Genomic DNA, 27,765 nt, shown 5'->3' with positions numbered 1-27,765 from the left:
TTTTAATAAGCAGAAGGTTGTGTACATCCAGTCTGTTAAAGAGACCCTTTCTGACCTCAGTATATCTTTCAAAGCAGACACATCAACCCCTTTCAAAAATATCCTTGTTTACTTTTCTCAGTAATCCACTCAACACTAGCCATGCTCTGGAAACATGTTTTTGAAAAAATAAACTAACAAGAATGAGTCAAATTGATAAAAGCCTACAAAATATAATTTCAGAAGGCAGAACAGAAGTTTGAAACTATATCCTCAAAGGCTGTAAAACAGTAAAGAGAAAACCCTCTTTGTACAACAAAACAAATTAATTTACATACTTAAAGGATATGTTAGGCTCAGAATATAGATAATCTCTGCTCTCCATTGTCTGGGGACAAACTATATGAAATGTAGAAGCTCTCTGGTGAGTTTAATACTTTTAACATCTTATTTGCACTAAAGAAGTTTTGAACACTCCCCAAATCCCGAACATTTGGTGGAATTTGGTGTGCTCACAGCTGTGGTTGAGTTCTTGTTTTGCCTGGTAATGCTGTGCAATTCCATATGTTGTATATGTCAAAATTGAAGATAATTTTTCTTTTGATGGAATAAACAAACAAACCCTTCTTCTCAAGGAGGGAGTTTTACAGAATCGGGCAGACTGAAGCTTTGTGTGTGTTGAGAAGTATTAATAATCTGATAAAAACACACCTGTGGATTCTGAGTTGCAGCACACAGCACGCAGATGTATGAAGCACCACCACCCAGGGTATGTCTTATCGGCTTAGAAAGAGCAAAGTCGATGCTGACGAATCCTGTGTATGGAGGCTGAGAATGGATTTCATCTCAAGAAATCAAGATCCTTCAGATCGTGGAAGTAAATGAAATTTCAAATGTGCAGGTAGACATTACAATGAATATCAGACTATCCCATGACCTCTTTGTGTGAGCCCATGGAAAATAGTGTGGAGAAAAAGAAATCTAAGTTTGGTTTTCTAAGGGCTCATCCTAGCTCTTCCCCACCAGCTGTGTCTTTGTGCAAGTTTCTTACCTTCCTCAACTAACTACAGATAATCATAGTACCTATACTCTGAGATGAGAGGAAGATTAAAGGATACTTTTATTTAAAAATGTTCATCATGGGGATTGGTTCAAGATGGCAGGATAGAAGGACATGCTCTCACTCCCTCTAACGAGAACACCAGACTCACAACTAACAGCTGAACAATCATTGACAGGAAGACACTGGAACTCACCAAAAAATATACCCCATATCCAAAGACAAAGGAGAAGCCACAGTGAGATGGTAAGAGAGGCGCAATCACAATAAAATCAAATCCCATAACTGCTGGGTGGGTGACTCAAAAACTGGAGAACACTTATACCACAGAAGTCCACCAACTGGAGTGAAGGTTCTGAGCCCCACATCAGGCTTCCAAACTTGGGGGTCTGGCAACAGGAGGAGGAATTCCTAGAGAATCAGACATTGTAGGCTAGTGGGATTTGATTGCAGGACTTCGACAGGACTGGGGAAAACAGAGACTCCACTCTTGGAGGGAACACACAAAGTACTGTGCATATTGGGACCCAGGGGAAGGAGCAGTGGCCCCATAGACACTGAACCATACCTACCTGCTAGTGTTGGAGGGCCTTCTGCAGAGTTGGGGGGTGGCTCTGTCTCACCGTGAGGACAAGGACACTGGCAGCAGAAGTTCTGGGAAGTATTCCTTGGCATGAGCCTTCCCAGAGTCTGCCATTAGCCCCACCAAAGAGCCCAGGTAGGCTCCAGTGTTGGGTCACCTTAGGCCAAACAAATAACAGGGAGGGGACCCAGCCACATCCATCAGTAGACAAGCGGATTAAAGTTTTACTGAGCTCTACCCACCAGAGCAACAACCAGCTCTACCCACCACCAGTCCCTCCCATCAGGAAACATCCACAAGCCTCTTAGATAGACTCATCCACCAGAGGGCAGACAGCAGAAGCAAGAAGAACTACAGTCCTACAGCCTGTGGAACAAAAACCACATTCACAGAAAGATAGACAAGATGAAAAGGCAAAGGGCTATGTACCAGATGAAGGAACAAGATAAAACCCCAGAAAAACAACTAAATGAAGTGGAGATAGGCAACCTTCCAGAAAAAGAATTCAGAATAATGACAGTGAAGATGATTCAAGATCTCGGGGAAAAAAATGGAGGCAAAGACTGAGAAGATGCAAGAAATGTTGAACAAAGATCTAGAAGAATTAAAGAATAAACAAACAGAGATGAACAATACAATAACTGAAATGAAAACTACACTAGAAGGAATCAATAGCAGAATAACTGAGGCAGAAGAACGGATAAGTGACCTGGAAGACAGAATGGTGGAATTCACTGATGCGGAACAGAATAAAGAGAAAAGAATGAAAAGAAATGAAGACAGCCTAAGAAAACTCTGGGACAACATTAAACGCAACAACATTCTCATTATAGGGGTCCCAGAAGGAGAAGAGAGACAGAAAGGACCCGAGAAAATATTTGAAGAGATTATACTCAAAAACTTCCCTAACATGGGAAAGGAAATATCCACCCAAGTCCAGGAAGCCTAGAGAGTCCCATACAGGATAAACCCAAGAAGAAACATGCCAAGATGCATATTAATCAAATTGGCAAAAATTAAGAACACAGAAAAATTATTGAAAGCAGCAAGGGAAGAATGACAAATAACATACAAGGGAACTCCCATAAAGTTAACAGCTGATTTCTCATCAGAAACTCTACAAGCCAGAAGGGAGTGGCATGATATAGTTAAAGTGATGAAAGGGAAGAACCTATAACCAAGATTACTCTACCCAGAAAGGATCTCATTCAGATTCGATGGAGAAATCAAAAGTTTTACAGACAAGCAAAAGCTAAGAGAATTCAGCACCAAGAAACCAGCTCTACAACAAATGCTAAAGGAGCTTCTGTAAGTGGGAAACACAGGAGAAGAAAAGGACCTACAAAAATAAACCAAAAACGATTAAGAAAAAGGTAAAAGGAACGTACATATTGATAATTACCTTAAATATAAATGGATTAAATGCTCCAACCAAAAGACACAGCCTGGCTGAATGGATACAAAAACAAGACCCATGTATATATGCTGTCTACAAGAGACCCACTTCAGAACTAAGGACACATACAGACTGAAAGCAAGGGGATGGAAAAAGATATTCCACATAAATGGAAATCAAAAGAAAGCTGGAGTAGTAATACTCATATCAGATAAAATAGACTTTAAAATAAAGAATATTACAAGAGACAAGGAAGGACACTACATAATGATCAAGGGATCAATCCAAGAAGAAGACATAACAATTATAAATATATATGCACCCAACATAGGAGCACCTCAATACATAAGGCAACTGCTAACAGCTCTAAAAGAGGAAATCGACAGTAACACAATAATAGTGGGGGACTTTAACACCTCAGTTACACCAAAGGACAGATCATCAAAACAGAAAATTAATGAGGAAACAAAAGCTTTATATGACACAGTAGACCAGATAGATTTAATTGATATCTATAGGACATTCCATCCAAAAAGAGCAGATTACCCTTTCTTCTCAACTGCAAACAGAACTTTCTCCAGGATAGATCACGTCTTGGGTCAAAAATCAAGCCTCAGTAAATTTAAGAAAATTGAAAGCATACCAAGCATTTTTTCTGATGACAATGCTGTGAGATTAGAAATCAATTACAGGGAAAAAACGTAAAAAACACAGACACATGGAGGCTAAACAACATGTTACTAAATAACCAAGAGATCACTGAAGAAATCAAAGAGGAAATCAAAAATACCTACATGCAAATGACAGTGAAAACACGATGATCCAAAACCTATGGGATACAGCAAAAGCAGTTCTAAGAGGGAAGTTTATAGCTATACAAGCCTACCTCAAGAAACAAGAAAAATCTCAAGGAAACAATCTAACCTTACATCTAGCAGAACTAGAGAAAGAAGAAAAAACAAAACCCAAAGTTAGCAGAAGAAGAGAAATCATAAAGATCAGAGCAGAAATAAATGAAATAGAAACAAAGAAAACAATAGCAAAGATCAATAAAACTAAAAGCTGGTTCTTTGAGAAGATAAACAAAATTGATAAACCATTAGCCAGAGTCATCAAGAAAAAGAGGGAGAGGACTCAAATCAATAAAATTAGAAATGAAAAAGGAGAAGTTACAGCAGACACCACAGAAATACAAAGCATCCTAAGAGACTACTACAAGCAACTCTATGCCAATAAAATGGACAACCTGGAAGAAATTGACAAATTCTTAGAAAAACACAACCTTCCAAGACAGAACCATGAAGAAATAGAAAATATGAACAAACAAATCACAAGTAATGAAATTGAAACTGTGATTAAAAATCTTCCAACAAACAAAAGCACAGGACCAGATGGCTTCCTGGGTGAATTCTATCAAACATTTAGAGAAAAGCTAACAATCACCCTTCTCAAACTCTTCCAAAAAACTTCAGAGGAAGGAATACTCCCAAACTCATTCTATGAGACCACCATCACCCTTATACCAAAAACAGAAAAAGATATTACAAAAAAGGAAAATTAAAGACCAATATCACTGATGAATATAGATGCAAAAATTCTCAACAAAATATTAACAAACAGAATCCAACAACACATTAAAAGGATCATACACCATGATAAAGTAGGATTTATCCCAGGGATGCAAAGATTCTTCAATATACGCAAATCAATCAATGTGATACAACATAGTAACAAATTGAAGAATGAAAACCATATAATCATCTCAATAGATGCAGAAAAAGCTTTTGACAAAATTCAACACACATTTATGATAAAAACTCTCCAGAAAGTGGTCATAGAGGGAACCTACCTCAACATAATAAAGGCCATATATGACAAACCCACAGCAAACATCATTCTCAATGGTGAAAAACTGAAAGCATTTCCTCTAAGATCAGGAACAAGACAAGGATGTCCACTCTCACCACTATTATTCAACATAGTTTTGGAAGTCCTAGCCATGGCAATCAGGGAAGAAAAAGAAATAAAAGGAATACAAATTGGAAAAGAAGAAGTAAAACTGTCAATATTTGCAGATGACATGATACTATACATAGAGAATACTAAAGATGCCACCAGAAAACTACTAGAGCTAATCAATGAATTCGGTAAAGTTGCAGGATACAAAGTTAATGCACAGAAATCTTTTGTGTTCCTATATACTAATAATGAAAAATCTTAAAGAGGAATTAAGGAAACACTCCCATTTACCATTGCAACAAAAAGAATAAAATAAATAGGAATAAACTTACCGAGGGAGACTAAAGACCTGTATGAAGGAAACTATAGGACACTGATGAAAGAAGTTAAAGATGATACCAACAGATGGAGAGATATACCATGTTCTTGGATTGGAAGAATCAATATTGTGAAAATGACTATACTACCCAAAGTAATCTACAGATTCAATGCAATCCCCATCAAATTACCAATGGCATTTTTTTATGGAACTAGAAGAAAAATTCTTAAAATTTGTTTGGAGACACAAAAGACCCCGAATAGCCAAAGCAGTCTTAAGGGAAAGGAAGGGAGCTGGAGGAATCAGACTCCCTGACTTCAGACTATACTACAAAGCTACAGTAATCAAGACAATATGGTACTGGCACAAAAACAGAAATATAGATCAATGGAACAGGATAGAAAGCCCAGAGATAAACCCACACACATATGTCACCTTATCATTTTTTTTTTTTTTTTTTTTTTTGCGGTACGCGGGCCTCTCACTGTTGTGGCCTCTACCATTGCAGAGCACAGGCTCCGGACGCACAGACTCAGTGTCCATGGCTTATGGGCCTACCCACTCCGCGGCATGTGGGATCTTCCCGGACCGGGGCACAAACCCATGTCCCCTGCATTGGCAGGCAGACTCTCAACCACTGTGCCACCAGGGAAGCCCTCACCTTATCTTTGATAAAGGAGGCAAGAGTATACAGTGGAGAAAAGACAGATTCTTCAAAAAGTGGTGCTGGGAAAACTGGACAGATACATGTAAAAGTATGAAATTATAATACCCCCTAACACCATGCACAAAAATAAACTCAAAATGGATTAAAGACCTAAATGTAAGGCCAGACACCATCAAACTCTTAGAGGAAAACATAGGCAGAACACTCTATGACATAAATCACAGCAACATCTTTTTTGACCCACCTCTTAGAGAAATGGAAATAAAAACAAAAATAAACAAACGGGACTTAATGAGACTTAAAAGCTTTTGCACAGCAAAGGAAACCATAAACAAGACCAAAAGACAACCCTCCGAATGGGAGAAAATATTTGCAAATGAAGCAACTGACAAAGGATTAATCTTCAAAACATACAAGCAACATACGCAGCTCAATATCAAAAAAACAAACAACCCAATCCAAAAATGGGCAGAAGACCTAAATAGACATTTCTCCAAAGAAGATATACAGATTGCCAACAAACACATGAAAGGATGCTCAACATCATTAATCATTAGAGAAATGCAAATCAAAACTACAATGAGATATCATCTCACACCAGTCAGAATGGCCATCATCAAAAAAATCTACAAACAATAAATGCTGGAGAGGGTGTGGAGAAAAGGGAACACTCTTGCACTGCTGGTGGGAATGTGAATTGGTTCAGCCACTATGGAGAACAGTATGGAGGTTCCTTAAAAAACTACAAATAGAACTACCATATGATCCAGCAATCGCACTACTGCGCATATAACCTGAGAAAACCATAATTCAAAAAGAGTCATGTACCACAATGTTCATCGCAGCACTATTTACAATAGCCAGGACATGGAAGCAACCTAAGTGTCCATCAATAGATGAATGGATAGAGAAGATGTGGCACATATGTACAATGGAATATTACTTAGCCATAAAAATGAATGAAACTGAGTTATTTGTCATGAGGTGGATGGACCTAGAGACTGTCATACAGAGTGAAGTAAGTCAGAAAGGGAAAAACAAATACCATATGCTAACACATATATATGGAATCTAATAAAAGAAAAAAAAAGATCTGAAGAACCTAGAGGCAAGATGGGAATAAAGACACAGACCTACTAGAGAATGGACTTGAGGAAACAGGGAGGGGGAAAGGTAAGCTGGAAGAAAGTGAGAGAGTGGCATGGACATATATACACTACCAAACGTAAAATAGATAGCTAGTGGTAAGCAGCCGCATAGCACAGGGAGATCAGCTTCATGCTTTGTGACCACCTAGAGGGATAGGATAGGGAGGGTGGGAGGGAGGGAGATGCAAGAGGGAAGAGATATGGGGACATATGTATATGTATAACTGATTCACTTTGTTGTAAAGCAGAAACTAACACACCATTGTAAAGCAATTATACTCCAATAAGGATGTTTAAAATAAATAAATAAATAAAAATAAAAAAGCAAACAACCTAATCCAAAAATGGGCAGAAGACCTAAATAGACCTTTCTCTAAAGAAGACATACAGATGGCCAAGAGGCACATGAAAAGCTGCCTAACATCACTACTTATTAGAGAAATGCAAATTAAAACTACAATGAGGTATCACCTCACACCAGTTAGAATGGGCATCATCAGAAAATCTACGAACAACAAATGCTGGGGAAGGTGTGGAGAAAAGGGAATCCTCTTGCACTGTTGGTGGGAATGTAAAATGATACAGCCACTAGGGAGAACAGTATGGAGGTTCCTTATAAAACTAAAAATAGAATTACCATATGACCTAGCAATCCCACTACTGGACATATACCCAGAGAAAACGATAATTCAAAAGACACATGCGGGGCTTCCCTGGTGGCACAGTGGTTGAGAGTCTGCCTGCCGATGCAGGGGACATGGGTTCGTGCCCTGGTCCAGGAAGATCCCACATGCCACGGAGCGGCTGGGCCCGTGAGCCATGGCCCGTGAGCCTGCACGTCTGGAGCCTGTGCTCTGCAACGGGAGAGGTCACAGCAGTGAAAGGCCCGCGTACTGCAAAAAAAAAAAAAAAAAAAAGACACATGTATCCCTATGTTCATTGCAGCACTATTTACAATAGCCAGGTCATGGAAGAAACCTAAGTGTCCATCGACAGATGAATGGCTAAAGAAGATGTGGTACATATATACAATGGAATATTACTCAGCCATAAAAAGAAACGAAATTGGGTCATTTGAAGAGACATGGATGGATCTAGAGACTGTCATACAGAGTGAAGTACGTCAGAAAGAGAAAAACAAATACCGTATATAACTCATATATGTGGAACCTAGAAAAATGGCACAGATGAACTGGTTTGCAGGGCAGAAATACAGAAATAGATGTAGAGAACAAACGTATGGACATCGAGGGCGGAAAGCGGAGGGGGGTGGGAGTGGTGGTGTGATGAACTGGGCGATTGGGATTGACATGTACACACTGATGTGTGTAAAACTGATAACTAATGAGGACCTGCTGTATAAAAAAATAAATAAAATAAAATTCAAAAAAAAATAAAACCTCTTGAATGAAAAAAACAATATATAAAAATGTTCATGACAATATTTATATTATTAAATATTGAAAACTCTAAGAAGTCCAGTGACACGGGATCTATCTAATACACTATCCATGCAGTATTATATTATAATTCAATCGGTGTTTTCACCTTATAGATCACAGTATAATTTGTAACCGTATATTCATAAACTTATACATTTAATAAAAATTACAAGGAAACACACCAAAATGTTGGGTTTGTGTCTGGGTAATGAAATTTTGAGGGAGTTTGATTTTTCTTTTTATTCCTCACATCCTCTATAATGATCTTATAATATTTTTTAAAATCAGAAAAATTACCTTATAAAATGAATAAATTAATTTTGCTTGCCAGAGACAAAATGTGAAATTTGCAGAAATAGCCCCTGAGCATTGTAGGAACTACCATACTATGCAGGTTAAAAGACAGACCTTATATCTGAATCTTTGCTCTACTGCTTACTGTGTTACCTTATGCAACTATGCAACTCTGTAAACTCCTGTCCCTGTTTCCTCTTCCATGTAAAAGAAAACATAATAACTACCGCATGAGGTTGTTGTGAAGGTAAAATAAAACTATACATGAAATCTCTTTGCATACTGCTTGTCACAAAGGAAATGCTCAATAAATATTTAAGAGATATTCCACATTCAACTATACTGTAGCATTTTAAGAGCTTGGGAAGATCTTCCCTTAGGCATCCTTCTCCATAGTTTTATTTCCAATTTAAGAAAAATGGTTCAAACTTGAAAATAAGGCAAAAACGTTACTGCACACCCTTTCAAAGACACACAGAACTATTGTTGAACAAACCCACATAAGTGTCCATTTTTTGATCTAAGGAAAGACAACTGTGTTTGATTTGTAATTGTCTATTTTTTTAACATCTTTATTGGAGTATAATTGCTTAACAATGATGTGTTAGTTTCTGCTGTATAACAAAGTGAATCAGCTATACACATTCTTATATCCCCATATCTCCTCCCTCTTGCGTCTCCCTCCCACCCTCCCTACCCCACCCCTCTGGGTGGACACAAAGCACCGAGCTGATCTCCTTGTGCTATGCGGCTGTTTCCCACTAGCTGTCTATTTGATTTGTAATTGTCTCGATCAGGGCCTGGGCCCGGTAAAGTTAGATCTTAACTTGTACAAGATGGATAAGCTGCAAATTATTTTCGTCCAGTAGAGATGTGAATAATTTCTGTTCAGTAGGAAATATAACTTCAAAGGTTAAGATATTATTATACTGCAGGACATTAATCAGTTTGGAATCCAATTTTGCAGCCTTATTTTAGCATTCTTTTTTCCACTGACTCTATATATATATTATTTTTTCTCATTTTCTCCTTTGAACTAAGTTTACCATCCTGCTGGTTCCCTTATTAATGAGGTAAATAAATCTTCGATACGTGATTACTGTATGAGGACCATGTTTTTAACTTACTGAAAATTATACTTTAACACTGATCTTGGACATTTTTTTCATTAGTGATTTAAAATATATAAACAGACATTCACCCTTGTAAGCATAACATGTATAGTTTTATTAGTGATAAATATAGCACTGGAAAAGGAAGATGCTACATGGGATCTTATATCAGTACGCCCGGGTACTTTCTGTGGAATTTTATCCCTCATGATGAGATACACAGGAAACATGTTTTGGAATGGAGAACTGGTGGGAGGGAGCTGATAAATGATGATTTCAAAGATGGAATTCAATCCAGGAAATCCATTTGAGACACAGTGCCTCTTGGCCTGTTAAGAGTACTGTGGTGCACAGGTGGGCAGGGAGGAGAATGGTGTGGGCGAAGGGTGTTGGGAAAGGGGTAGGTACAGTGAGAGAGGGTGTATATCAAAGGCAATCGTTACCGATTTCAAAATTTAGCCTGGAAGTTATCATGCCTCAGGTACGAACGTTCTGTGGACCCACAGCGGTGTCCAAGAAATTTTTAGGCACGAAGTCAGAAGGGTTTTCATAACAACGCTGAGATGATATTTGCTTTTTCACTGACTGTGCAAAAGTAATGGTGAGTAACGCTGCTTGCAGCTTGACATGACACTAAACACTAAACCAGCGATCATTACAGGCTTTACCAAATGAACTCACAAAACGAAGGCCAGTTTCACTTAATAATGTCCTTGATGAAGCAGTAAAAGTTGATAATCTTATTAAACCTCAACCCTTGAATATGTGTTTTTTTTAATATTCTTTGTGACAAAAGGGGAAGTATGAATAAAGCACTTCTGCTCAATACTGAAGATGTCTCAAGAAAAGGTACTGTGTGATTGAGCTGCCAGCTGAATTTGCTGCTTCTTTTTCCATGGAATGTCATTTTTAACTGAAATAATGACTGACAAACTATGGTTATTCAGACTTGGGTATCTGGCAGACATTTTCTCAAAAATAAATGAAACAAGCCTGTCACTTCAAGGAAAACAACTGTCAGTGTCTAATGTCAATGAGAACAATTCCACTTGCAAACAATTATTAGAATTTTAGAAAAGTTGTATCCACCACTGTGAGCTTGATAGGTTCCTCAAACTTAAAGACTTTTCTAGTGAAATAAGTGGTGCAATGTTTCATGCTGTGCAGTGGAATGAGTCAACATTTAGAAGAGCTACGTAATTCAATGAACTGATATTTTCCACAGGACCATGGAATGATGTTACAAAATTATGCCTGGTAAAGAAAAGCATGCACTCAAAGATAGACCAGCGGATTTTAATACACAAGATACCACCTGTCAAGTTTTGGTGTAGCATCAAAGAAGAATGTCCTCAATGATAAATGTAAAGTCTTTAAAGCCAGTTATAGCTCTAGTGGAACAGAAGAACAATATAGCAAGAGCAGAGCTTGTAAATAGCATTTGGCATTAGGCAAGAATATCCACAATGACCTGAAAAGGCTATTGAAGTATGCTTCCCTTTTCTAACTACACTATCTGTGTGATGCTGAATCTTCTTCCTATATTGCAGTTAAAACCATGTATTGCAGTAGGTTGACTGTAGAATATTTTTTTGTTTTTGAAAATATATCTATATTTTATTTTTAAATGTTATTTATGTTAACAGGTACTGTGTTTAGTATTGTTTTAAAATTATTTTAAAATAATATGTATATTGTAAATTTCTACTTCAGAAAGTATCAGTACATATGACCTACATTTAAAAAAAAGCTCTTTGGGTTCCTCAATAATTTTTAAGGGTGTAAAGATGGTCTTGGAAACAAAAAGTTGGAGTAGTTCTCCTCTAATGTACTGAAGCAAGAAAGATCTATCCATGCTCAATTAGGTTTTTCATCTAAAGAACAAAATAATCTTTAAACTGACAGCATGAAAGAATAAGAAGTTTAGGAACTTGGGGCATTATATAGTTTGGGAATGATTTCAAGTATAAAAGCTCTGTGAAGTTTTCACAACAGGTTGGAAGGCAAACAATAAAACTATGGTTTGATGAATAATTTTTATTTGTTAAATGTCTGGGAATAGCTCATACTAAGGCTTCCATTTAAATAGACACAGTGCTTATTTTTAAAAGTATTTACTTTATGAGTATCTACATAAAAGGCTATCTTTTACAATACTGTTGATATTAACTCTATTTCTGTGTATTAATCTATGACCAAACACACAAATGTACCCAAAGTTTACACAGATGTCGGAAATAGGAGGCTGAGGGGCTACGTTTGATATTTGGTTGGTTCCAAAATGGAGGCAACATCTTTATCAACTTGGTAACGGAGATTTTAGAAAATCATTAAAACTCCTTTATTGACTTTATTTATTTTGATGAAATTCTCATCACAGTAAAGAAACAATATTTTGTTTAAATGCCAGTTAAAGTTCTGGAAAGCTATAGGCAAAGTCTCATGCACAGATTAGCTCTCCTGATATGTTGGCTATCACCTTTTAAAACTGATTTTTATGTGTTCTTCAAAAGCTAAGAAATAATCCCTCAGAATCTGAATCCAATATGTTGACCCATGTTGACTGAAAGAAAAAAAGTGAGGAAAAACCACAAGGGTACCCAATCTCACATTGATTGAAAATGTCTTTTCACATTTTCCATTGCACAGTTCAGTTTTCAGTCAAGTGAAACTAAAAATGATGATGATGATGATGATGATGATGAAGAAGAAAGGAAGAAGACTATGAGATGGTGGAGGAGGAAAATGTAGTATTTCTTATTCCTCATTTTGCAAGTAAGGACATTACCAAATAAACAACCCTTCTGTCTTCTATTTCCACTATTTAGTAAAAGAAAAGGCATTTTAACATCACGAAAAGTGTGAAGGATACAATTTCAGAATAAAGGGCAGTCTTTCTTAAGATAAGCTAGCTAACAAACTTATACTGATTGGATGGATGGATAGATAGATAGATAGATAAAATGTGTATGTATAGTTATGTACTCTATGTATACATACACACACACACACACATACACACAGCACAGTGCCTGGCGCTAGAAAGTGTTTGATAAAATGATTATTATAATTAGATTTTTCACAGTTAGCTTTTTGTAGAGGAAGGAATAGCAGGTATAATGCTATCAGGAAAAGGTGGTTGTAATTTAGAAATATGTATGAACTTCCTGGATTTTTGCTTCATTTCATATTCTTTCACTTCAGAAAAAGTTTGAAATCATGGAAGAGAAATCTTCACGTTTCCCACGAAATCTTCTAAACGGGCCTCCAGGAGTACAGAGTGAGGAATCTAAAATAACATTAAATGATATTTCCAGATGTACCTGTCACTCTTTGAGACCTTGAACTTATGTCAAAGCAAGAGCTGTTTGTATTTCTTTTAGAAATACTCTCTTCAAGAGATTACAGTCAAGCAGAAAAACTTAATCAGCAATGAAATTAGCAATAGGTCCTCAACTGAATCACAGTAGCAACCCTGTGTAAAAATAAGTTGATAGTAGACGTTTAATCAGAAAATAAACGTTCCATACAAGTCCTTGAAGTTACATGAATTTAGCACAATATTCTAGCCCAGGGAAGTCAAATAACTTAAAACAAATGCCTTGACTTCCCTCTCCCAAATCCACCTCAGACATCATAATAACCGTGCCTCCCTTTTCCAACTAAGTGCAGATAAAAGGACCTCAGAACACCTTTTTTTTAATTTGACACTTGAGGGTGACACCACTAACCGACCAGATTAGGCAGAAGGGATGAAACTCATTTGCTATTCCTATTTTTAAATTTCTACTTCAACATCTATAGATAAAGTTAGTGAGGACTTTTACTCAAAAATTTTCATCTACTCATTTTGTACATATTTATTGAGTTCCTTTTGTGTAGTGAAAACTTGACTTAGGTGCCTGGAATATTGAGGCATTTAGGATGAATTGACCTCAAAAAGCTTACAGACTGGCGGGAGAGATAGAAAATAAATTACTAATTACAGTGTAGGATGCTAAGTGCTGAGTGAAGTATACTAAAGGTGCTGTGACGACACAGAGGAGAGATACCAGGCCCTTTCTGGAGAGAGAGTTTTGGAAGACTTTTAAAAAGAGATGGCCCTTGTCTGAGTCTTGAAGGACGAGCAGGACTTCATGAAAGTTAATGGAGGTTGTTGGAAAATGCATTTTAGAGAAAGAGAAGGGCATTTTGTAAGTTTATGAAGTTATAAACCATAACGGAAAATTCTGGGATGCAAAGAATTGGTAAGACTTGGAGGAGAGGCATTGAGACAAGTCTATAGAAGGAGTGGTTTAAGTCACAAAAGTTTTAAATGTTGAACCAAGGACAATATTAAGAAACTACAAGTTCCTCCATAATTTAACAAAATTCAGTTGTGTCCAGGATTTATACATAAGAATCAAACTTTTCCAATAGGTTTAAAACAATAGGTTATACATAAAACATATATATATAATTATATAGACTATATATAATATAGATGTAGATATACACATAGACTTAGATATAGATACAGATATATAGCTACCTTAATACTGATTTACAATATTAAAATGAAACACCAATCTATTCCACTGATCTGCCTGCATGCCCTGATCATGCATGCAGATATACATTTATCCAGATTTACCTGTAATTTTTTCATTTTGTGGAGGATAGTGGTGCTGGTGTAACTCTATACTAATAATACAATTGATAGGAGCTTCAAGTCCCTCTTTAGTAGTTTTACACCAACCCCTTTACAGATTCTACATTGGGATTTTTACTCATTCTAAAGTAATTTAGGCTTCATGATGTAAACCAGAATAGAAGAAATATACCCTGTAATTATCAGTGTTATCATATCTCTCTTGGAGTTAGGAACCAAATGATCTGGAGCTATTTCCCTGGCTAAGCCACTTAACAGTACTGAGCATCACTCTGTATTTTTTTAAATGAGGCTAGGAAAATGTCCTAGTAGAGAGGCTGTAAAGATTAAATAATCATGATTCTTAAGACAACACTTTATGAGCTCTCCTCTCAAAGTTGCACCTTTTTGTAAATTATAATTTCATCCTTTCAGTTTCTCACATTAAAAACTTTGGATTTGCCCTTAACTTCTTTCCCTCTTTCTCTCACATTCTATGTCTGGTCGGTGAGCAAATCCTCTTGACTCCATTTTCAAAATATATCTATAATCTCACCCCTTCTCACCTTCTCTATTACTATCACTCTGATCCAAGCCAGTACCATCTCTCACCTGATAATTCAACAGCCTCCTTCCTCACACAGCAGCTAGAGTGGCCCCATTAACGTGTACACTAGATGCATCTCTCGTCTTTTCAAAATGCCCATCCTGCTCTGCACTAAAGCCCAAGTCTTCACCATGACCCACAAGGCTCTACCTGATCTGGCTTCCTGCTCTCGTTGACCTTATCTCCCTAACTCTCTCTCTTGCTCCATCAGTTTCAATCATCTGGACCTTCTTGCTGTTTTGCAAACATGTCAAGGATGCTCCTTCTTCAGGACCTTTACCCTGGCTATCTTCTTGGACTACAAAACTCTTCCCCCAAACAACTACAAGACCAACCCCCCCTTACTTCATTTCTCCACTTAAATGTCACCCAATCAATGAGGCTCTCCCTGGCTGATCTGTATAAAACAGCATTCCCCCCCACAAGTGGCCCTTTGTCCCCACTGTCCTGCTTTATTCCTCTCCCAGGCCTCCTCTCACTATATGTGATCACCTTCAGGGCAGTTCTACACTCCTTCCAAGCATGCGCCAGCATCACACTCCCTACACCCTTTGACGTTAGGCACAGACATAAGACTCGCCTTTGCCAGTGAGATGTGGCCTATGTCTCTTCTTGGTAGGAGCTTTAAGAGTCATTGCAGAATTCATCATGTTTCTCTTGAAGATCATGGCATACGGGTCAAGGTGGAGCCTCTGTCCTAAATGCCTATGTAACTGTGAATTGCAGAGCCCTTCTGCTCACTTGCTTTAAATCTGTAGCATAAGTGAAAAATAAACTTTATTGGGTAAACCACAGAGATTTGAGCTTATTTTTTTTTTACTGCAGCACAACCTATACAATCCTAATATATTACCTGAAACATATTTACTTTCTCATTGTCTGATTCTGTCATCAAAACATAAGTTTCATGAGGGCAGGACCTTCATATATTTTGTTCACAAAATTGTGACACATACTGCATACCCAATTGATTGAATAACTGAATTGGTTGAATAAATGAACATATGGATGTATGACGTCTTAATATGAGGCAAGCATTGTTCTAAGTGCTTTGAAGCTATTATTTGATTTCCACACTACTACCCTATGAGATCCATTTTGCAGATAAGGGAACTAAGACAGAGAAGGACATAGTGCCTGGCACAGAGTAGAAAATCAGTAAATATTTCCTAAGAAGAGGGAATAGGAGTGATTAGTATTCAATTCTTTCACCAAATAACTGCTCAACTAACGACGGCTAAAGAATTTGGATAAATGTAGTATCAAAGAATCTAGTGATGCAACTTAAAAGATGACTAACTTCTACCCTCATTGTTCTCTAAAAATGTTGTATTATTTAAAAGATTTTTGAATTATTCTAATAGACTATCTATTCACATTCAAATTAACATTCACCCATAATATTCAGAGCCTTTCTACATGGGTATGTATTTCATTTTTAGGCTAAGCTTATGACAGAGGCAGAACGAACAAGTTAAAAAAAAAATCAGTTGAGGTGTCAGGAAGGTAGATACCCCTGGATTTGAATTCCAGCTTGGAACATTACTAGACCTGTGACCATAGATAAGTGACCTTAATAGCTCTAAGTGTACATTTCTTCACTATAAAATCAAGATATTAATATCTATTAATAACATCACTGTGAGAAATAAATGAAATTATGTATATAAAGTGCTTAACAGAAAGTTGATCAATAAAGGGCAGTAAAAAGATAAATAAATAAATGTCAGTTCCTTCTCCCTGCCCTGCGCTGCTCTATGGCAGTGTTTCCTAAAATGTATTCTTGGAAACACTAATTCTGTGGAATTTAAATAGCTCTTACAAGAAAAGGTGTTTGCTACAATCATATATTTGGGGGATGTATAACATTATTCCCAACTGCATGTGTTCTGCAGGTGCGCTGCTGGGGGGGTCCATCCCATTTACTAGTTGTGCACTATGGGCCACTTTCTTAACCTCTTGGTGACTCAATTTTGTCATCTGTAAAATGTAGATAATAATTTTAACTAACATTTAGGATGATTTTAGGTATTAAATGAGATCATCTACGTATTGGATAACTATAGAATCTATCATCCAAACCAGGACATTTTTTCCCAACATTTTATTTTGAAAAGTTGAAAGAACTTTTATCCACCATCATTCATATATATATATATATATATATATATATATAAACAAATGCTATAATTAACATTTTTCTAGATTTCTTATCATGTATATCCATTTATCTATCCTTTCCCCCCACCCCCGGGACACTTTTGAGAGTGAAAGGAGATAATACTTATGCAAGAATAGATAGGTAATATTGGGACTTTCCCAGACACACTTGGATATATGGTCTTTCTATGTATAATTTACCTAGGACAGTAATTGGCCATGGTAAACACACAATAAATGATAGATATTATAGTTTCTAGTTAAGTTCTGAAAATTCTGAATTAAACAGAGACACATAGCATTTTGTCCTGCAGCAACAATCCTGAATAACTTTCTGATTACTCAATTCAGTAATTGTCTGAGATTGCCTCCATATGACTGCAACTTTTATTTTATAGCAACTCAAAGATTACATGATATTTAGTGGTCACCATGGCATCTTTTCTCCACCCCTGCAACCTTGAGAAAATTAATAAAACCTAAAGGCCATCTTGGCTAAGAGGCATAAAATGATATCTGCACAGTTCATCACATTGTAAAATAAACTCCACTTCTGTTTGCAAAGTTTCCTAATTGGCCACTCAGTAGCTGCCCCACTCAAATTCAGCTTCCAGAATCCAGACACTTGTTTGATTGTTTGCAGCTGAGTGGTTTATCGGGAGGATTAAAGAATGGGTTCACTAGCTGGGTTTGTACACATCAGCCAATTTGGCCAAGGAGAGATATGCTTACAAATCAGTGTGTTGTAGAAAAAAACAACAAAAGTAATAATAAAATGCAAATACCGTGTGTTAAGAACTTAATATATGCCAAATAATGTGTTCGGCACTCCACATGGAGGATCTCTGGACTTGACATCTAAAACCGGGTTTATGTCTCTTCCCTTACAATCTGTGATTATGACATTTTTACTAGGTCACTTAACCAGCTCATTTATAAAATCTGGACAAGAATACCTGACCACCCTGCTTCTCAGGATTGGTGGAAGGATCAAATATGATACTGCAGATAAATGTTCTCTGTCAACCACAGATTGCTATACAGAATATATTACTGTCTGTTGGCTATTAGTTCTCTACGAGTACCCAGAGTCTATGGAGTCTACTAGCTCAGTAATAGATGCTAATAAAAAATATTAAATTTGTAAGTCCTGGGAAATTTTTACCTAGGAAGGGAAAAAATATGTTTCTTTATCATAATAAAAATATAACAAATATATAATAATATAATAAAGAAACACACTTTTCCCACAACATGTAGCACTTATGACATATCAGCTTGAGGTTTTAGGACCTTGGGTAAGTCCTATGCTCCCTAAATTCTTCATCTTTAAAGTGGGGATACTGTCACCTACAATAGAGGGTTGTTATGAGAATTAAATAAGACAGGATATGTAAATGCAAGTTATGAAACTGAAAGCATTACTCAGATGTGGCATAATTATTCTTTGTATGCACCTGAATAGTCACAGTTTCTGTAATGTAGATAATTTAGACTCTAGAACTTGTTATAATTAGCACTTAAGAAGCTCCCAGAATGGATATATTTTATATTCCATTCAAGAAGGCATTTCACTTAATTTTTAATTATCTGCAGCATTTCTAGACAAATCTAAGCTGGGTTACAAAGAAATGTAGTATATCATAAAATGATCTGCAAATGTACACTAAATATTTCAAAAACCTCCCAAAGTAATGTTTGTAGCCTGATCCCATTTAACATTACTAAGTGACACCAGTTAGAAATATCCCGCATCCCACACAGGGTGTGTAAAATTCTACTGGCTGAGAGATCGTGTTTGCAGGATAAATTAAATATGAGACATAGTGATGTTGTCTTGTGTCCCCACCCAATATGTTGTTTTAAGTTTATGAAATATGCTCTCAGCAGAATTCCATCCTGCAATGCAAAATTAGCTTCTGGCCTGTGACTCTGCAGGCCTTTGCTAATAAATACCTTTATAGTCGTCTTGTACTGAAATTATAACTCATAAAAAAGAAAGAGAGAGGGAAGTTGGGAAAGAGGAGAGAAACAGAACAGATAAAAGCTGTAAGAGTTTTTGGTGTATAAATTTAAAATATCCTCTGAATGTATTTCCTTCTTTAGTCTCTTATTTCTGCTCCAGAAGGGGTCTGACATGGCAGAAAGAATGCAACTTTCGGCACTAGAGTTTTGAGGGTTTGAATCCCACCTTCATCTCTTAACCTTGAGGCCATCTGTTTAACTCCCCACCCCCAGCCTTATCTATACAATGGGTGTTGCGACTGTTCTTCCTTGCTAAGAAGCTCAAGGTTAAGTCATGAGAGATCCAGGCTACAGTCAGCAGTGAATGAATATTGATAAATGAATATCAGTTACCTTCTACTTCTCTCTTTTTTCACTTAGTCATTAGCTCATTCATTCATTCTTCTTATATAATGTAAACAAAGTACAATACTTGGGGACACAAATACTAATTTTGTTATTTACTACTTGTATGAATTGCCTCTGAACTTCAAACTCTTCATCTGTAACACTGAGTTCCACGGAAGTGCCTCTGAGCTGCCCTAGGGATAAGGGTAGGGTGAATGAAGGAGGATGGACACATGGCAAAGTTCAAAGCTCCTACTCTCTACCCTCAACCACAGATAGCAGCTCTACATTTATCCTCTTATATAGGTTGAGATTTCCTGCAAGATATTCTTTTTAAGAAATAATACCATTGATATGAAATAAAAGAAAGAAAACCTTGGGACCAGCCAAATAGCTAATGATAGCTTTCCATTTCTGTTCTAATTTCCAATGATTCAAAGTATTCTTTGGAGGCTTAGTAAGTGTGCAATCCTAAAGACTCAGTTTTTCAGTGAGCTACAGAAACCATGGAGCTTAAAACAAGGTTCCTACTCTAAAGGAACTCACAGTCTCATAAAGAAGCTGACACATCTGCCCATGGACTGTTGAAAAATCATGAGACAATACAAGTGCCACTGTGGATGGTATAGTGGCAAGCTTTGGGGACTCAGAGATGGGAATGTACCCCAAGGCCTGGCATAGTAAGGGATTTAGGCTGGATGGGAAAGGGAAAGGACTGGGGTTGGTAGAAAGGAATGGGAAGGCCATATGCAGTGTGAATACAGCATAAGCAAATGTGCAGAGTGAGGAAAGAACAGGAAAGGTATAGGAACCTCCAAGAAACAAGCCATTTCCTACTAGACAGAGATGAGTAGAGATGTTTTATAAGGGCTTGAATGACAAGCTGAGGCATTTGGGCTTTAGTTTATAATAATTAAATCCACTGGGAGTTGTTCTGAGTAGGACATGATAAAAACCATGTTTCAGGAAGCTAAATCTAATGGTGTTGAGAAATTTGGGGTAGAACAGCCAGGATTCCAGCCGAAGGATATTTTGGTAATCCTCATCTGACTTTGCAGCATTTGGCATTCGCAGCATTTCATCTTTTCTTTGATACACTTTCTTCACTCATCTTACTGGAAAAACTATGATTTCCTGGTTTTCCTTCTCCCTTATAAGCTGGTCTGGTTTGCTGGTTCCTCCCATCTCTCCAGAGTCCCGACCACAGAATGCCTTGGGGCTCAGCCCTTGCACCTCTTCATTTTTCTATCTACATTAACTCTCTTGATCATTTTATCCAGTCTGGTGACTTTTAATACCATCTATACGTTGATAAGGCCCAAACTTAAACCTCCCACCTGAACCTCATTCTGGAATTCCATATTGTTGTAAGCAACTGCCTACTTAACATTTCTAATAAGCATCTTAAACTTAAGTACCTCAAACATACTCCTCTTACAAAATGGAAAGTCCATTTTTTTAGCTGCTCAGGCCCAAACCTTGCAGTGATCCTTGAATATACTCCTTTTCTCACATCCCATGGCCAATCCATCAGCAAACTCTCTTGGGCCCTACCTCCAGCAGGACCCTGGACATTTTTCCCAACCTCTACCACTCCTACTCTGGTTTAAGCCACCATCATTTTTCATGGAGATTACTACAGCAGTCTCCTGTTTTGTTTTTACTTTTAACCTGCCCTTTTAAAGTCTATCTCAATCCAGCAGCCAGAGTAATTCTCTTCAAACATAAGTTAAATCATGTCTTTTCTCTCCTCAAAATGCTATTGGAGCATTTTGGCATAATGCTTTGGCATAAAAGCCAAAGTTCTTACAAAGGTCTTCGGACCCTTGTTTACTTGGTCCCTGTCTCGGCATCTCCTACTTCCTATCTTACTCATTCTCATCTCAGAGCTTTCGCTGTAAACTGCTCACTCTCCCTGGAATGTTCTTCCACCAGATATCCACATGATTTGTCCCTGACCCTTTTCAAGTCCTTATGCAAAGATTAGCTTCCCTTATTATCTACTTAAAGTTGTAGCCATCATTCCCCATATTCCCTATTGACTTCCCCAGCTTTATGTTTCTCCATGGCTCTTACTCTGCCAGTATATGCTTCTTCTTCTTCTTTTTTAAAGTTATTTATTTTATTTATTTTCTGACTTATACTAGAAAGTAGGTTTCATGAAGGCGGGATTGTGTCAGTTTTGTTTGCTCCTCTAATCCTGGTGTCTAGAACAATGACCACAGTAAGAACTCAAAAAATACTTGTTTGGTGAATAAATATCTTTAAGCTCATAAAGATTTGACTATGGTGAAAACAGTAATTTGACAGAAAGAAAAGAAAAAGCCAAAAGGAAAGATAAATGAGGAAAAAATTAGAAGTTCTAAGTGGCCTGCTGGAAATAAGTGAAAAACGGGAAAGACTGAGGTTGTCACCCTAGCAACTCATTGTCACTCATACTTCTTATTGTAGGTACATAAAACTACCATTCATGTTAGGTGTCCCCTTCTGTGAAAGTAAAAATTACTTAAAGGACGAGAAGAAAGCCTCCCATATTCCAGAAAAGATCACCTTTCATAAGGCATATCCTCTGCATGAACTAAGGAGGATAAAAAGTAACTCGGCACTTCCTAATTTCAAAAAGTTTTGCATATGTTTTCAAGAGACAATTATCATCCCCATTGTTTGGGAAGCAAATAGATCTGAGTGCTAAATGACTTACTTAAAGATAACATAACCATTCCTTGAGCAAAAGGGAGCCTGAGCATTTTCCTGGTATTTTTGGTACCTAGGATAGTGCCTGGCATTTAGTGAGCACTTATTACATCCTTGGAGAATTGAGTAGGACTAAAATGCACAGAGAAAGTTAAGAATTCAGTCTAAATAACAACATCGAAATGCTCTGCCCTTCATTACTCTGGTGGTTTAACAGGTAAGCGTCATATTTTTTCAGGTGATGTCATATGCTACTCAATCTGTTGTTGACAAAGGGTTTTGGTAACACCTAAAATTTATGCTAAGTATAGTACAACAGGGAGAAATCAATTATAATGTGTTCCATAAACATAAAAAGAACTTGATGAATTTGTATTTATTTATTTAAAAGCATGCAGTCTACTGCCCTCAAGAAACCTCCAGTTCAGCTGGGAAGGCAAGAACTGCATACCAAGGAAAAAGTATTTAAAAATCCGATACATTATCTAAACAAATTATTTAAAAGATGAGAGAGAAGATAAGTTTAGGTAAAAAATAAATCAGTCCCCTTTGGGGAAATAAAATGGAGGAAGTTAGGAACTGATGAAGTGGCAGATGGGGATGAGGAGGGTAAAGGAAAAGAACATTCTAGATGGGAGGATCATCAAGAAAGGGTATTCCAGAATACATCACAAACAATATAAGGAAAAAATATGACTCTTCCCCAGTTCTAGAGGAAGGCACAATTTCCCAGAAGATACAATGGCCAGCACTTACTTGAGAAACAGCCTCTGGATCCTCAAGTCTTGCCAGTCCCCTAGGAGAATAGACGGCAGTCAACTCAGTTTTAACTTCTCCATGTTACAGGGAAGAGCCAGAGCCACAGAGAGGCAGAGAGGAAGCAGCTCTCTGAAAGCCCTCGTGTACACTAAAGGAAAGAAAATCATTGAGGAGGGAGAAAAGGAGAGCTGAATACCTCTAAATCTTGACGTTCCTCAGCAAAGCACCTTGCTTTAATACAAATTAAATCTTCACAAGTTATACATATTTAATTTACTGATTCAAAGATGAGTCAGGAGAGGAAAACAATAGTTGTGAACCTTTCAGTGGTAGAGAGAGATGCTTTCTAAAGTTTCCCAAAGCCTGTCCGAGGTCAGACTCATCCTGAGTTTGCAGGAATGCAAAGGATTTGTATTCAGAGATATGGCTTGATGAGACCAGAGTAATCAAAATTCTTGTGTAGTAGATGTCACTAATCAATAAGAGGGGATATAAAAAGTCACACTCCTCCCTCCCTGTGCCAGGAAGGAGGATGGCAGTCCATTTCCGGATGTATGCCACAGCCGGCAGAGTGACTCATCCTGGGCCAAAATACCACTGGGACATGAGGGGAAAAGGAAGAAATGAACACTGTGACAGGCCAAGAAAGCAGTGGCCACCACAGTCAATCTGAAACAAGCCTTTTCTAACAGCTACAATGATAAGGGTTTTGCTGAATCAGAGGCCCTTTGAGCTGATAGGGGCTTCAGTCCAAACCTGTCACTTTAGGGACGAGTGTACTGGGTCCCAGGAGAGGATATGACTGATCCCAAGTGAGAAAGCAAGTGAGGGGCAGAGCTCAACTTAGAGCCAAAATCCCCAGAATGGGTCTTCTGTACCACACATTACATACTTCATAACAATTGCGCTAAGGATGAAAACATCCTAACCAGCTGTAGTCCAAAAACCATTTGCATGTTGGTTGTTGGAATATAAACTACTGCCTTTATAGAAATCATGGTGTGTGATGACAGTTTGTGGAGCATTGATGGGTATTTAAAGGGACTGGAGCTGGGCATGAAGGGTTATGATGATAGTTTCCAGGTTAGCCTCAGAGGTTTCCTAATTCATAGTCTATTGGAAGAATAGTTCTACAAATAAAATCTCATTACCATCAAACCCCTTCCATCACATTTCTATGGGATGATGCAGTTGGAATACTGGTGCAGGAGGCAGGCATGTACATCATACCCTGAGAGCAATGCCAACCACTCTTCCCAGAGTATCTTGGGAGACTGAGGCTCTGGTTGGAAGAAGGGTAGAGAAGACAGCCATGTGTTCTAGCAACATGTTGAACCCCACATCAATAGGAAAGGCAAGTCTGTCAGGCCCTAGCTGTCCTGATAAGAGGGTAAAAGAGAAGCCCCCCCAAGGGGAAGAGCCTGGCTATGCCAAGTTCCTATCCAGATGTAGGCTTTATTAGTAAGTCTGGTTCTCCAAAGCCAAGAGTTTGACAGCGCATGAGCTTCGCACTGAGCTGCATTCTTTCACATAGTCCAACTCAGAAACGAAAGCTAGTTTGTCCAATGGCTGGGAAGAGTTGGGTCTAATGTTACTAACAACAACAATAAAAAATAAAAATAGCTAGATTATTTACCTCTTATATGTTAGGCAGTATACTAACCATTTAGTATATGTTATAAATAGTCTTTACAACACATTTTATGTCGATGATATTATCCCCATTTTATAGGAGATGAACCTGAGGCTCAAGGGAATGAAACAACTTATTCAACATAGCTATTAAATAAGAGATCTAGGATTCTAACTCAGGACCATCCAACTCCGAAGTCTAGTCATCCAAACATGCCATAAAGTAAAGCCACTCAGGCCATATTGGATTCTACCAGCCAAATGTCATTAGCCTCGCGTGTCACTGAGATGCGATGTGGGAAGGTTAGGATGTGACGTACTTTCATTCATCAAATATTTATCAAGTGACTGGCTATAAGGACCCACACATTGTGGGAGGTGCTAGAACAATAAGATAGGCAACGGCCCTGCCCTCATAAAGTTTCAAAACCTTATCTTTGCCAAATGTATTCTCCTAAAGTCATTGCTCTTTGTTATCCTGTATTTACAGAGGAAGAATCTGAGGCTTAGAGAGTTTAAGAAAATCGACCAGAGTATCACAACCAAGAAGTGGTGGAGTATGATTCAGAGCCAGGTTCATCTGATTTTGAGTCCATGCTTTTCCTCTCACATCCCATTCCCATTCTGGAAGCTGAATCTTAGTGGTCATAAAAGCCAGGTCATATTTCATGGAGGAGCAGAGTGCATGAGGGAGTCTATTTTTAGCTACCAGAGGAAATGCCTCTCTAACTTCTAAACAGGCCCACTATTCAGGGAAGGTAAGGCAAGCACCAAACTACAGAACAGAAAGACAGACTCATCTTGGAGCAAAAGAGAAGAGGCAATAGAACAAGACTTCTTAGAGAAGAGGGGACACAAGATGGCAGCTAAAACCCACCTCTGAAGAAACAGTGAACACATCTCTGTTAAAAGGACAGTAGAGCTCTGTGTCAGAACCTCCCTACCCAGGAGCCTGCAAAAGGAATCTCCTTGATCCATTGTAGCCTCCGAACTCAAGGCACTAAACCTCTGAACCATGCGCTTGACTGCTAAGCACTGCTCTGTGGCTTCCAGTTTGTTTGAAACTGTGGTATTATTGTTGGCGTTACATCTTCCTGAGACTGGGGGCTCTGTCTTCCATTCCTCTGGCTCTCCATGAAGAGTAGTTTGCACAGAGTAAAGGGACATACTCACTAAATATTTGTTCACTGATTTATACACTGGTCTTTTCACAGATCAGTCAATATGTGGAGCCAGATTATGCTCTGAATAGAAATACAGAGGTGGCCCATCAGTGATTAGACTATAATGCTTCCCACTTATCTAAAGATTTATGGCAACATCATCTGTCTGAAACATAGCCACAATGCAGAACTTGGGAGGGGGAAAGTGTGGAAGAGAAAGAAAAACAACTCTCACCAAGGCCATGCGCTTTCTGCCCCGGAATGAACTGGAGTCAACCTCAGATTACCATAAAGGGTCAGAGGACTTCAGGATTTTACATGTTTTTGTTCAGTACTATGGAAAAATTAGCATTGGTGTTGGTTTCCCAGACACAAAGTTTAGTATCAGCAAATAAGAATAAGAAGTGGGAGAGGAGTGATCAATATTGGAATAGAGACAACAGAGAGCTGACAGCCTATCAGGTGGATAGGTGACAGAAATGGTAAAAATTACTTTGACCAAAAAATGCTAAAAATTATCACTTAAAGCTGAAGTCATTTAGTATTGGTACAACTAGTGTTCTGTTCCACTCAGTCATATCTGAGGCTATACATTTGTACAGTGAATGTTAGAGTGTTGAAGGACCTTAGAGATCTTGTCCAACCAGTTCCTTATTTAAGTGATAAAAATGAAGGCCAGAGAAATAAGTATCTTGTCCAACATTACCCTGCTAGTTACTAAACTTCAATAAGCTTTTTGCACAAATACACTGCACTCTGGTATATATTTATATAAAGAGAAAGACACAGAAAATTTAAAAAGTAAAATTCCGTCTTTGCCCTCAGGGGCTCAGATTTGTTCAGCTGAGCACTGATACTGCTGTACAATCCCCTGGCTAACACTTCTCTGTCTCAGTGTGGATCCAGAAGGGACTGACACCGCAGCAAGGACAACACTACAAAGAAATGGAAAGGGGTGACGGAGATATCAACAAGGTCTAAATTCCTTGCAAAACCGATGTGATCCACATCTGCAGCATTTCACTAATCTAGGCTAGTATTTCTAACCTAAAGGAAGATAGGGTTAGCGGGGTTAATATGTTTCATGTATATTTAGTGATCCGTTACTCACTCCCCATGACCATGCGTTCTTTTTAAGTGCTCATGAACCACACATTTAATAATCCACTTTGGAATTCTGCTGGCAATTAATGTGACCTTATTTAAATTATACTTTCCAGAATCTATTTTCTCTTCTGTAGAGAGAACTAATACAAAATATGAATATGAGGGATTCACACAGCCATCAAAGGGTTAAGGAGGGCACCCCCACCACCACCCCCACCACCACCCCCACCACCACCACCACCACCACCCCCAACAGCAAAAGTGAAGGGTACTGCCACCAATTGCCAGCAGGGGGCAGCAAATAGCAGTTGAGGATGGGAATTCAGGAAGAACCCTTGAATGAAGGATGGGTAGAGATTTGGGGTACCCAGAACACTGTAGTTATCTCAACACAGAGAATGAAAAAGAAAATCTAAGAAAACGGAAACAGAGTTTATATATGTACCCCAAACTCATAATTTAGGTAGTGGTGGAACTAGAAAAGTTATATTATATGTATTGAACTCCATCTAAGAAGGCAGAAAAATGTACCAGACACTGGAGGAACATTTTCACTGAAAGTAATTAGTCTTTGTATTAAAGTTAGCGAGTATGAAGAATTTGACTTTCTGTTATCCAGAAAACTCACTTTTCTGGAACACACCAATTGCCATGGTCACCATTTAAGTGAAGTTTCGCTCAACTAAGATTCTATATATGTGT

General features: G+C 37.9%; 1 protein-coding gene across 1 annotated transcript in view; it reads right to left on the bottom strand.

Annotated features, from left to right (window-relative positions):
• LOC309965482 (hypoxia-inducible factor 1-alpha inhibitor-like) overlaps positions 1-25,960 on the bottom strand; it is a gene marked incomplete at both ends in the record, with an annotated part of 126,671 nt that extends 100,711 nt beyond the window's left edge. The window contains 1 exon segment of the mRNA XM_082845006.1: positions 25,738-25,960. Within this exon segment, the coding sequence (XP_082701132.1) occupies positions 25,738-25,960 (223 nt within the window).
• Positions 25,961-27,765: the final 1,805 nt, after the last annotated feature.

This window comes from Leucopleurus acutus (genome assembly GCF_964270905.1).
Source record: "Leucopleurus acutus genome assembly, chromosome: 8".
Classification (NCBI taxonomy): domain Eukaryota; kingdom Metazoa; phylum Chordata; class Mammalia; order Artiodactyla; family Delphinidae; genus Leucopleurus; species Leucopleurus acutus.
The sequence above is the reverse complement of the archived record's forward strand: the minus strand, read 5'-3'. Positions and strand labels throughout refer to the sequence as shown.